The 12,217-nt window shown below is 42.2% G+C and overlaps 1 protein-coding gene across 2 annotated transcripts in view; it reads left to right on the top strand.

Moving 5' to 3' along the window:
• The window catches only part of LOC122564897 (CXXC-type zinc finger protein 4-like), a 60,685-nt gene that overhangs the window by 7,450 nt on the left and 41,018 nt on the right, over nt 1–12,217 (top strand). The window contains exon 2 of one of the 2 annotated variants that reach the window (XM_043720322.1): nt 6,210–6,599. The exons of the other annotated variant lie outside the window; for it this stretch is intronic. Within the exon in view, the coding sequence (XP_043576257.1) occupies nt 6,210–6,266 (57 nt within the window). The 3' untranslated portion in view covers nt 6,267–6,599. Of the gene's footprint in view, nt 1–6,209; nt 6,600–12,217 lie in introns of those variants that run through there. 2 annotated transcript variants of the gene reach the window in all.

Below are 12,217 nucleotides of genomic sequence, written 5' to 3'. Positions count from 1 at the left end.
CTTTTGGTAATGTGGTGACCAGAACTGTACACAGTATTCTAAATGCGGCCGAACCAATGTCTTGTACAATTTTAACATGACTTGCCAGCTCTTTCACTCAATACCCCGTCCAATGTAGGCAAGCATACTATATGCCTTCTTGACCACTCTATCCACCTGTGCAGCAACCTTCAGGATACAATGGACCTGCACTCCCAGATCTCTCTACCCATCAACTTTTCCCAAGGCTCCTCCATTCATTGTATAATTCGCTCTAGAATCGGTCTTGCCTAAATGCATTACCTCACATTTGTCTGGATTGAAAACCATCTGCCACTTTCCGCCCAACTCTCCAGTCTATCTATATCCTCCTGTATTCTCTGACAGTCCCCTATGCTTTCTGCTGCTCCAATCATCTTTGTGTCATCTGCAAACTTGCTGATCATACTAACAGTGCCCTCTTCCAATTGCACCATTTGAGGTTTTGCCACTCTCTCACAACCAACTGCATCTTCTGCTTCAACTGAACTAGAGTTTCCAATGTAAACTAGCATCCATCAATCACTCTTTAACTTCTCTACCTGCCAATATGTTGCACAGTTTGAGCACAGATCATGTTATAGGGAAAAAAAAACCTTTGATGAATGAGAGCGTCATGTAATAGAAAATAGTACCGATTGACAAATCTTCATTTCGCATACTGCACGGATGCTTGACTACTTTATTTTACAATTAAAGCCAACTCTAATGAATGCATTTTTTGAGGAAAGAATATCCTTAAATCAAGAGTCATATATCTTCAAATCTTTACAAACCAATTTTAAATTTTGTATTATTCCTATTACAGGAATATTTTTCAAATCTTTTGGCCCAGGAAGTTGACTGTGGATGTTCAATAGGACAAAGAAATATCACGAGCATTTTTTCTGTTTAGTGGAATGAACTCTCAGCTTTACATAATCAATGTGGTGTTGATTACTATCAACCGTGGCTCAATTGATAGCAGTCAAGAATGTGGTGCTGGGAAAGCACAGCAGGTCAGGCAGCATCCGGGGAGCAGGAAAATCGAGTATGTTGCTTTCTGTGTTCAGGTTTTGGTCTGGGACTTTGAACGCACAGCCTCAGAGATCAGGGTGCTATCAATTGAGCGGCTAGTCGAAAGTGAGGACTGCAGATGCTGGAGATCAAAGTTGAGAGTGTGCTGCTGAAAAGCACAGCAGGTCAGGCAGCATCTGAGGAACAGGAGAATTGATGTTTCAGGCAAAAGCCCTTCATCAGAACTGTCACATATATAATTAATGCTGTCCTGCTAAAGGGCTTTTGCCCGAAATGTCAATTTTCCTGCTCCACTGATACTGCCTGACCTGCTGTGTCTTTCCAGCAACACACTCTCGACTCTGATCTCCAGCATCTGCAGTCCTCACTTTCGACCAGCCGCTCAATTGATAGCACCCTGACCTCTGAGGCTGTGCATTCAAAGTCCCAGACCAAAACCTGAACACAGAAAGCAAGATACTCATGTACAATATTGCTGTCTTGTCAGAGGTGGCGTTTATCAGATGAGACATTAAACTAAAGTCCCTTTTGCCCTCTCAGATGGAAGTAGAAGATCTTCTGCACTAAAGGAGAGCAGACCCTCCCTGGTCAATATTCCTCCTTCAGTTAAGATTTTAAGAATTGTGATGGTCATTATCACATTACTGTTTATGGGAACTCTGGGAAGAATTTTCTGGAGGTGACCAAGGTCTTATCATAGAATCATAGAATCCCTATAATATGGAAACAGGCCATTTGGCCCAACAAGTCCACACCGACCCTTCGAAGAGTAACCCACCCAGACCCATTCCCCTACCCTATTGCTCTACATTTCCCCCTGACTAATGCATCTAAACTACAAATCCGTGAACACCATGGGCAATTTAGCATGGCCAGTCCACCTAACCTGCATACGTTTGGACTTTGGGAGGAAACCAGAGCACCCGGAAGAAATCTACGCAGACACGGAAAATGTGCAAACTCCACACAGACGGTCGCCCGAGGCTGGAATCGAACCCGGGTCCCTGGTGCTTGAGGAAGCAGAGCTAACCACTGAGCAACCATTGGAGACCCAGCAGGAGGTCTGATTTGCTTGCTTCCAACGGTGTCGTTTATACAGCTGAGGGGTCACTGGGTGTTTCCCAGTGATCAAGGAGCCTGGGAATGGATGTTATCCCTCCAGAGAGCTGCCAATCAATCAGGGACGAGCACCTCTTTTGTTGAGCTGCGCTGCTGGGGAAGTGGCTGCAGGAAAGATTCGAGTCCCAGATCTCTGCTCAATCCCTGGACTCGGCAGAGTAAACGTGGGCGGGGTTTCTTCTGGTGGGGGTCATGGGGCAGGGGGAGTTGAGTTGATGGGGTAGTAATAAGGGCAGGGGGAATGGCTCTCAGCACCATCCCATCTGTTTGATAGACAGCGCCTCCTCAAGCATGGAGTCCCTATGAGCAAGGGACATTCCCCTCCATGGAATACCAACAGCAACCTGCAGTAGATTGCACGTCATGCCACTTGTGTAGTGACAGTCCCACTGCTGTTTTCATTTTTCCTACAATCAGCAATGGCTTCATGGGCATCAGTAGATCCTTAATTCCAGATTTTTAAAATCACAATCAAATTCCAACATCTGCTGTGATGGAGATTTGAATCCAGGTCCTCAGAACATTAATTTGAGTTTCTGCATTAATAGTCTAGCGATTATGCCACTAGGCCATTGCCTCCTGTCTGCTGCTGTTTTAATGTGTCAGCAACAGAACTAGGGTGAGGTCCGTAATTCAACTTGAAGGCTTCAATTGAGAGCAGGGACGCAAAGCTGTCCCAGCGTGGGCCTGATTGGGTTGGAAGTGTGAATGAGTCAGGGTTCAAACCCATCACCATCCCACCTGATTAAATATCCTTCCCAGCTCCAAACCTGCGACCAAGGAGACATAAAATGCCACCCTCTGTGTGTAAATTAGCTGCTCAGTTTCCTACTTTACAAAAGTGATGGCATTTCTAAAATCACTTCATTGGCTGTAAAGTACTTTGGGAGTGTACAAAAGGCACTGCAAAAAATGAAATTTATTTTTTAAAAAATAGGGCCAAATAATATTTGAGGATGTTTGGCTGTTTATCCTGTACCAATATTTTTCTCAAGCCTATAAATACAGAACATAGAATATTACAGCGCAGTACAGGCCCTTCGGCCCTCGATGTTGCACCAACCTGTCATACCAATCTGAAGCCCATCTAACCTACACTATTCCATGTACGTCCATATGCTTGTCCAATGACGACTTAAATGTACTTAAAGTTGGCGAATCTACTACCATTGCAGGCAAAGCATTCCATACCCTTACTACTTTCTGAGTAAAGAAACTACCTCTGACATCTGTCCTATATCTATCACCCCTCAACTAAAAGCTATGCCCCCTCATGCTCGCCGTCACCATACTTGGAAAAAGGCTCTCCCTGTCCACCCTATCTAACCCTCTGATTATGTTGTATGTCTCTATTAAGTCACCTCTCAACCTTCTTCTCTCCAACGAAAACAGCCTCAAGTCCCTCAGCCTTTCCTCGTAAGACCTTTCCTCCCTACCAGGCAACATCCTAGTAAAATAATCCCAATCTCCTCATGGCCTATTAATATTCTTCTTTTACAAATTCCTACCTAAGTTTCTTCTTTGAAAATACATTTCCTTTTGGTTTGCTTTGTAATGGTTAAACCAGAAGATTGTGGGTGTAGAGGAGACATTGGGAGACGAGACGGAATAAACGGGCAAAGTTTGGAAAACTACTGATCAAAATTGAAAAACGGAAAGAAGAGAATACACCTTGGGTAGAAAATGTTTTTCTCGTGTCTCATTTAATACTGAGAGGGACAGAAGTATTATGCAGGGGCATTCAAGTCTTGGTAGGACAGTTGGCATTTTTGCAGAGGGAAGAGCTACATTTTATGAATACAAGAAAACCTGTCCCCTTGGAAACCTTTCAGTGATCAAGATGTGAGTGTTGCACTTGTGGTCAAAGGAGGTAATGAAGTGATAAGTGATTTTGGATGGAGACTAGCAAAGTTGGAGCTGTCAAAGTTTAGAGATGATTGATGTTTTCCAGATGTGGACAAGAAAGGAAACAACCTGTTGGAAGGTTTGGAAGAAATTTCAGCCCCAATTTTCCGATGGCACGTGATAATTTCTGCAGTATAGGTGGGAGTTGTGCACTGGGGCTGTGCAGAATTCACAGTGAAACAGATTCCAAGGGAATCGCCAGGAATGATGGAAGATTTCAATGGGCAATTTATCTGCATCTGGAACCGTCTGAATGAATAGAATTAGTTGAGCATGGAATCAGATGCTTCGGTCCAACAATCCATGCTGACTATGATCCCAAACTAAACTAGTCTCACCTGCCTGTGCACCATATCCCTCCAAACATTTCCTATTCATGTATTTGTCTAAAATACATTTTAAATGTAACTGTACCTGCATTCACCACTTTCTCTGGAAGTTCGTTCTACACACGAACCACTCTTGGTGTTTAAAAAAAAAGAAAATTACCCCTTATGTCTTTTTAAATCTTTCTCCTCTCACCTTACAATATATTGCTTAGTCCTGAAATTCCCAGCCTAGGGTAAAGACAGCTGTTATTCACTTTATCTATGCCCCTCAAGATTTTATAAACCTCTATAAGGTCACCCTCAACCTCCTATACTCCAGGGAGAATATCCCAACCTATCCAGGCTCTCCTTATAACTGAAATAACCATTCCTGTCAACATCCGAGTAAATCTTTTTTGAACCCTCTCCAGCTTAATACTATCCTTCCTATAACTGGACGCAGTACTCCAGAAGAACAATGTCCTGTACAGCCTCAAGATATCTGTTCAAATTGGAAAATTCAGAGGTTCTGTTGCAGTTAGACACCCCCCCCCCCCCCGCCCCCCGAATTCCCACACCCTCCCCTCCCAGCTACTGTACTCTCCCACACATCTCAGCTGGAGTTGGGACAGCCCTTCCCACTTAGAAAAAAATTTCCCCTGGGATCTGACCAGATCCAACACCCTTACCCCTCCCAAACTAAGCTAAAGACTCAATCTATTATTTGGCACCCTACCTGCCTAGCAGCCTATCCTCACTCTTAACTTACAATCTTCCCCTTTCACATGAGCTGACAGAGTGGCTATCTGTGCTGGTGGATATTTAAATCACAGAACAGGTAGCTGCCGCTGTGAAAAGGGGGTTTGTAGTTTGACCTCCCCGGGATATCCTCCATTCTGAGGGACCTGGTAGATTTAAGGTATGTCCTGCAGTTCTGAAGGAGCCATGTTCGGAATTTTCTGCTCGAAATCCGGGCTGTTTCTCATTGGAAAAGGTAGGAGCAGTCTGACTGTGGTTTCCAATTCTTGGAAAATCTGACCCATTAATTTCCCATCCAGTTGGAAAGACTAGAGGTTAAGGTTGTAGCTGTTCAATGGGTACCTCTGTGATTGGATCTGTGAGGTGTACATGTATGTGTAAGTATACAATAAGCAGCAAAAAACTTGGATAAGTTTTGTTGCTGTGTGGAGGAGACCACTGATGTGAAATTGATATAGAGTGGAGGAAGCAGATAGTGCCCTGGGTTCAAGATGACACAAAGATAATTTAACAGCACAGGTTTTAATACCAAATACAAGAAGAGAATATTACTTCAGAGAGAGGCTGGTCACACTTCTATTTTCTCACATATTATGATAGATTGTAACTTTCACTGCTGGAAGGAAAATGATCTTGTACACTGTGTAAATTGGGATGTATAATGGATAATGTTTCACTGTTACCAGTTTTCCAAATGGCAGTTTGGGTTAAAATCTATCATAATGAGTCGCTGTTGTTGACCCTTAATAAATCTGATATGCCTGTCACCTGAATAGGACACCATACTGGGTCAAACTACTCTTGGACATCCCGACACCATTTTCAGCTGTTAATCGCAGAATAACGTTGTAGATTTCCAGCAGTAATTCACTTGCTCATGAGCAAAAGCTTCTGGATGCAAACCCTGAATGGGAAACCAATAAAAATTTCAATTTAAAAAAAAAAGCATTTACTACATGTGTGACCTCTCCTTTTCATTCAACTGTACATTTGGAAAGCAGAACTCCTGCATTTTACAACCTTGCAGTGTTCCACTTTACATTGTTGAAGTTTTGTTGAAGTATTGTTATCTTCTTTCTGTAGGAAACACAGATAATTTTCACACAGCAAACCCCTCAAAAAGTAATCAGATTTTGGTGACATTAAGAAGCGCTTGAACTCTTCGGTTGTACAACAGAATAATTTCCCGCTTATCTTTTGAAATTGTGCCTGAACAGGAAGAAGGTACTTTGATTTAATGTCTCACAAAATGCAGCTCTGACATTGTGGTGCTTTCTTGGTACGATAGTGACTGGTCAGCTTAAATTATGGCTAAAGTTTAAAGAGAGGGTTGAACCTGTGACCTACTGATTTAGAGTAAATCTGGTGTGTGACATTCCAATTTATGATGTAATTCCATTGTGATACAGTCTAAGGATGGACAGTAAAATATTCAAAGCAGCTGAGCTCATGTTTGTAGCAGGTTCTCATTTTGTTTCTCATCAACCATCAACCTCACTAACTTCACCCTCTCAATGTGACTACACGTGTTTGTTTGCAGAATAGTTTTAGTAATTTTTGTTTAATTCCTGTACCAGTATTGCCTCCTTCTTACAAAACAAAACTAACCTCTTTGATAATGGTTTATCAAAGTGCAGCAGAGACCAGGAATGAATCAAGGCTAACGAGTTCAATGTGTAAATGGTGATTGGAGGGTCATATGATTTTATTTGCTGATTTTAGTCTCAAAAATAGAAACTGCTGAAAAAGCTCAGCAGATCTGGCAGCATTTGTGGAGAGAAATCAGAGTTCACGTTTTGGGTCCAGTGACCCTTCCTCCAGAACTGATTTTACTCAGTTTGGAATTAGTAATTTATGGTAGTTAGTCTATGATGGACTGTAAGAATAATGTCCCTCAGAAAGTGTCAGAAGGGGCAGCCATGTAGGAATAAACATCGTAGTGTCTGAGTTTTTTTTAGAATAAGTGTTAAAGATTCCATCTAAGCTCTCCCATTAAAATGATTGTGGCAGGCCCAAATTGGATAGAATTAAGTGGTTCTGTTCACATTCAGGAGATTAATTCTGTGCATTTGGGAACTGTGACATGTGCGTTGGCTGTGTGATATCATTTGCCTTTCTGGTCCTTGCCAGGCATTTTGAGTAATTGAGAGTTGGAAGCTGTAACTAATACAGAGGAGCTGGTTGGTGGGTTGAGTGGGGCTGAGAAAAAGGTATTGTGCAGATGTATTCCAAAGTACGGGCATGCAGGTCCTCGACACAAGATCAGCAAAAGCTGCAGAGACTGAGGAAACTGGTTGCCTGCCAGGTCCCGTTCCATCATTGAAAAGAAGGCTAATTCCTTTCTCTTACGGAGATCAGATAATTGGAAAAAATCTGGGCTGATTCCCTTTCCACCTGACTACCTGGGCATATAACAGCTCCAAAGATAGAGGTGTTGCTGATAAACAGCAGTGGCAGAGCTGGGGAGCAGAGCGTCTAGTATGGTGTGGTGGTGGGGGAGCTCAGCTGTCAGCTTTACAGATCCCTTGAAAGTTGGAAACAACTGAATATCCAGTGAGCTGAATACTGGAACAAGGAAAACAGATTCTTCCCAGTGATTTTAAACATAAAAAATATGAATTTATTTGAAATGGACTGAGTATATTATGTAAGAAACATAAAAAATTTAAACATAGGTCACTCTACCTTTGAATCTTCTGTGTCATTCAGTGAGATCTTAGTTAACCCACTGTCCTATCTGCTCGTTGTAACCCTAGGCTCCTTGTTAATCAAAAATCTGTCTGACTCAGCCTTGAATATGTTCAAAGTCCCAAATTCTACTGTACAGAATCCCTATATTGTGAGACCAGACCACTCGGCTGATTGAGTCCACACTCACCCTCCGAAGAACGTCCCACCCAGATCCATCCTCTACCCTGTCCCTGTAACCCTGCATTCCCCGTAGCCTATCCACCTATCTTGTACATCTTTGGATTGTGGGAGAAACCCGGAGGAAACCCAGACAGACACAGGGAGAACGTGCAAACTTCACACAGACAGTCGGCAGAGGTTGGGATCAAACCTGGGCCCCTAGTGCTGTGAGATTCCATTGAGCCACAGCGCCACTTGTTGAGCTGAGAATTCGAAATACTAATAGTCCCAGGATAGGTATTCGTTTTCATCTGTTTTAAACAGGAAACTAAATACTTTGAAAATATCACTTATTTCTAGATTCCCTCATGATAGGAAGCATCTACCCTGTCAAAGCCTCTCAGGTTCCTCTATGCTTTGAAAAGATTATGTCTCACCCTTTTAAACTCCAAAATGTATAAGCACAATCTGGTAAACTTTCTTTCTCATAAGATAATTCTCTCATTTGGGAATGAGCTCAATGAACTTTCTCTGAACTGCTTCAAAAGCAAATAGCCAACAAAACTCAGTGCATTGTGTTTTGTTGTAACAAGACGTCCCTACTTTTATATTCCATCTCCCCAGTAATAAAGACCAAAATTCCATTTGCATTCCTGATTACTTGCTGTACCTGCATACTGATGTCTTGTGATTCATGTAGATCTCACTGCACCACAGCATTCTGTAGTCTCTCTCCTTTTAAATAATACTCAGCTTTTCTACTTTTTTTTTGCCAAATGGACAGTCTCACATTTTCCCATATTTTACTACATCTGCCAAATTTTTGCCTACTCACTTAGCCTATCGAGATTTCTTTGCATTGTCCTCACAACTTGCTCTCCTACCTACCTTCATATCGTCAACCACTAGACGGTGGTGAAAATTCAGTCTCATTATCCAAGGTGTTAATATAAATCATAAATAATTGGGGCCCTGGCATTGATTCCTGTGGCACTAGTTACAACTCACTGCCTTAAAATGACAAATTTATTCTGACTGTCTGTTTGGTCAGAAAATCAGTTCTCTATCCATGTTAATATCACCCCCAATACCATAAGCTCTTAATGTGTAGTAACCACATATGTAGCAGTTTTTAGTGCTTGGACTTGAACTTTTTACAACTGATGTAAGTGAATTGGATAAAGGGACAAAACACATAGTTGATCAATTTACTGATGACTTGGAAACAGTTAGGAAAGTAAGTGTGAACACAACATGAGGTTACAAGGCAATATAGATAGATTAAGTGAGTGAACAAAGATCTGGCAAATGAAGTAAACTATGGGAAAATGTGAAATTGACCATTTTGGCAGGAAGAGTTTAAAAAAAAGTATACATTAATGGTGCGAGATGGCAGAGATAGAAGATCTAAGACTCCTAGTGCATCCCTGTAAAATATTAGCATGCAGGTACAGCAAGAAATTAGGAAAGCTTATACAATGCTATCATTTATGAAGGAGAATTGATTACTAAAGTATAAGTTTATGCCACAGTTACATAGCACACTTGTGCAATCACATTTGGAGTATTGCGTACAGTACTGGTCATCTTATTTAGGAAAGATGTGAAGCAGTTCACGAAAAGGTTTACTGGCAAGATGTGTGGAAAGGAAAGGTAGACTTGGCTTGTAGCTGCTGGAGTTTAACTAATTAAAACAAAAAGGATCATTGGGGGGAGATTTCACAGAGTGATTGTGAAAAGGATGGACAAAATATCGAACTTGTGTTCACTGTTTCAGAGATGAGGATAAATTCTTTCTCAGAGTGTCAGGTGTCTGTGGAACTCTCTTCCCCAAAATGTGGTGAAGTCAGAGTGCTTGGATGGTTTTAAGGCAGAAGTAGATAGATCCTTGAGAAGAAAGAGAGTGAAGGGTTATCGGTGATAGATAGCAGGTTGGAGTAATCAGATTGTCTGTGATCTTTTTGAATGGGAGTATAGGCTTGAGAGCCCTGGTGGTCTACTGCTAGACCTGATTCACATGTTTGTATGTTTCCAAATGCTTGTTGGAAATTCTAAACTATTAGGTCTACTGGTTCCCCTTTATCCATCCTATTTTGTATATCCTCAAAGAATTCTAATAAAATGATCAACAATAGTGTCTCTTTCACAAAATCATGTTGACTTTGCTCATTGCAATACGTTTTCTAAATGTCTCCCCCCTACTTCTTCAATGATAGAATCTAGCATTTTCTAAATGACAAACATTTGGGTTATTGGCTTATATTTCTCTGCTTTCTGTCTCACTCCTTTCTTGAACTGAGGTGTTTTATTTACAACTTCCAAAGCCATTGGTACTTATTCTGAATACAGGGTTCTTTTGTTTGTTTGTGGCATGAGGGTGTCACTGGCTAGACCAGAATTTACTTCCCATTCTCGGTTGCCTTGTAGAAAGTGATAGTGAACTATCATCTTGAACTGCTGCAGTCCTTGAGGTGCAGAGCCACCCTCAGTCATTAGGAAGGGACAGCAGCAGTGAAAGAACAACAATGTCGGATGCTCGGATGCTTGTGACTTGGAGAGGACTTTGCAGTCTGTGGCTTTACCATGCATCTACTATCCTTGTCCTTCTAAGTGGTGGAGGTCAGTAGTTCGAAAGGTGATACCGAATGTATCTTGGTGAGTTACTGCTTTGTAGATGGTAACTACACTGTTGTCACTGTGCATTGCATGGTGATAGAAGTCAGTCTTGAAGATGGGTGATATGGTGCCATTGAAGTGAGCTGCGTTGTCTTGGATGGGGTCAAGTTTCTTGAGTGTTGCTGGAGTTTCATCCAACCTGACAAGTGGAGAGTATTCCATTACACCTTGCAGATGGTGGGCTAGTTTTAAGGAAACCGCAGGTGACTTACATGCAGCTGAATTCCTGATTTCCGATCTATTCTTGTAGTAACAGTGATTAATTGGCTGGTTGGAGCAAAGGAAAATGGTTATGGTTGTTGGAGGTCAGCTATTTCAGTTCTAGTACATTTCTGCATGATTCCTCAGCTAATTTCCTAGACGGACCACCTTCAGCTGCTTCATCAACGTCCTTCCCCCTATCACAAGGTCAGACGTGGTGTTGTTCACCAATGATTGCACGAAGTTGAGCGCCATTTGCAACTCCTCAGACATTGAGACAGTCCACGTTCAAATGCACTAAGACCTGGACCTGAACATAAAACAGATTTTTATTACTGCTTTATAATGTTGATGACTTTTACTGAACCCCTGCCCTCTTGATTTGTTGCAGTACCCCAAAAGTCATTGTGGCAATTTGTGCTTATAAGATTTCTAGGCAATCCATGTTTTGGAATGTTAGATTTGCGATTGGAGCATTATGGTTTTTGACCCTCTTACCCTTCTCCTTGAAGGTTAAGACTTCTCAATAGTATCTGTATTTTCTGTCTACTGTTCTCCCATCATTCTATGCCCATTGACCGTACCACTCAGTAAGTATTTGGTCTCTGGCAGGCTTGATGTCTCATTAGCCGACAAAGCTGTTTGCTCCCCACTCTTACTGAGCAGCTTTACTACCAGATACCTTATCCTTGTTACACCCTCACCCCACCCCAAGTAGCCTCCTAGTGCAACTAATTGAGAGAACTAAGTCCTGACTAGAAGTAAGTTGAGGTTTCCAGCTGTCAATTCATGGATCCTGCTGATCGAAAGGAGCCATTAATGCCCGGTTTTCCTGGAAAGTCTGGTTTCCAATTTGTGCCTAACAGAAGAGAAGATTAGATTCCCTACAGTGTGGAAACAGGCCCTTCGGCCCAACCAGTCCACACCGAGCCTCCGAAGAGCAACCCACCCAGTCCCATTTCCCTCTGACTAACGCACCTAACACTACAGGGAATTTAGCATGGCCAATTCACCTGACCTGCCCATCTTTGGACTGTGGGAGGAAACCCACACAGACACAGGGAGAATGTGCAAACTCCACACAGACAGTCGCCCAAGGCTGGAATCGAACCTGGGACCCTGGTGCTGTGAGGCAGCAGTGCTAACCACTGAGCCACCTTGCCAACCCGGTCAAAAACAATATACGGTATATTCTGACACCACTCTGGTGAAATGAAACAAACAAGAACTTCCTGCCTGTGCCAAGTATGCTCTTAGGAAATGTTTGATGTAGTGTGTGGTGAACTACAAGTTGGGTCTCTGCTTCTGTTTTCCAACAGTAATACTGTTAATAATACATGGTGCATTAGTTCGACAGAATTGCT

This window comes from Chiloscyllium plagiosum, chromosome 2 (genome assembly GCF_004010195.1).
Source record: "Chiloscyllium plagiosum isolate BGI_BamShark_2017 chromosome 2, ASM401019v2, whole genome shotgun sequence".
Classification (NCBI taxonomy): Eukaryota; Metazoa; Chordata; class Chondrichthyes; order Orectolobiformes; family Hemiscylliidae; genus Chiloscyllium; species Chiloscyllium plagiosum.
The sequence above is the reverse complement of the archived record's forward strand: the minus strand, read 5'-3'. Positions and strand labels throughout refer to the sequence as shown.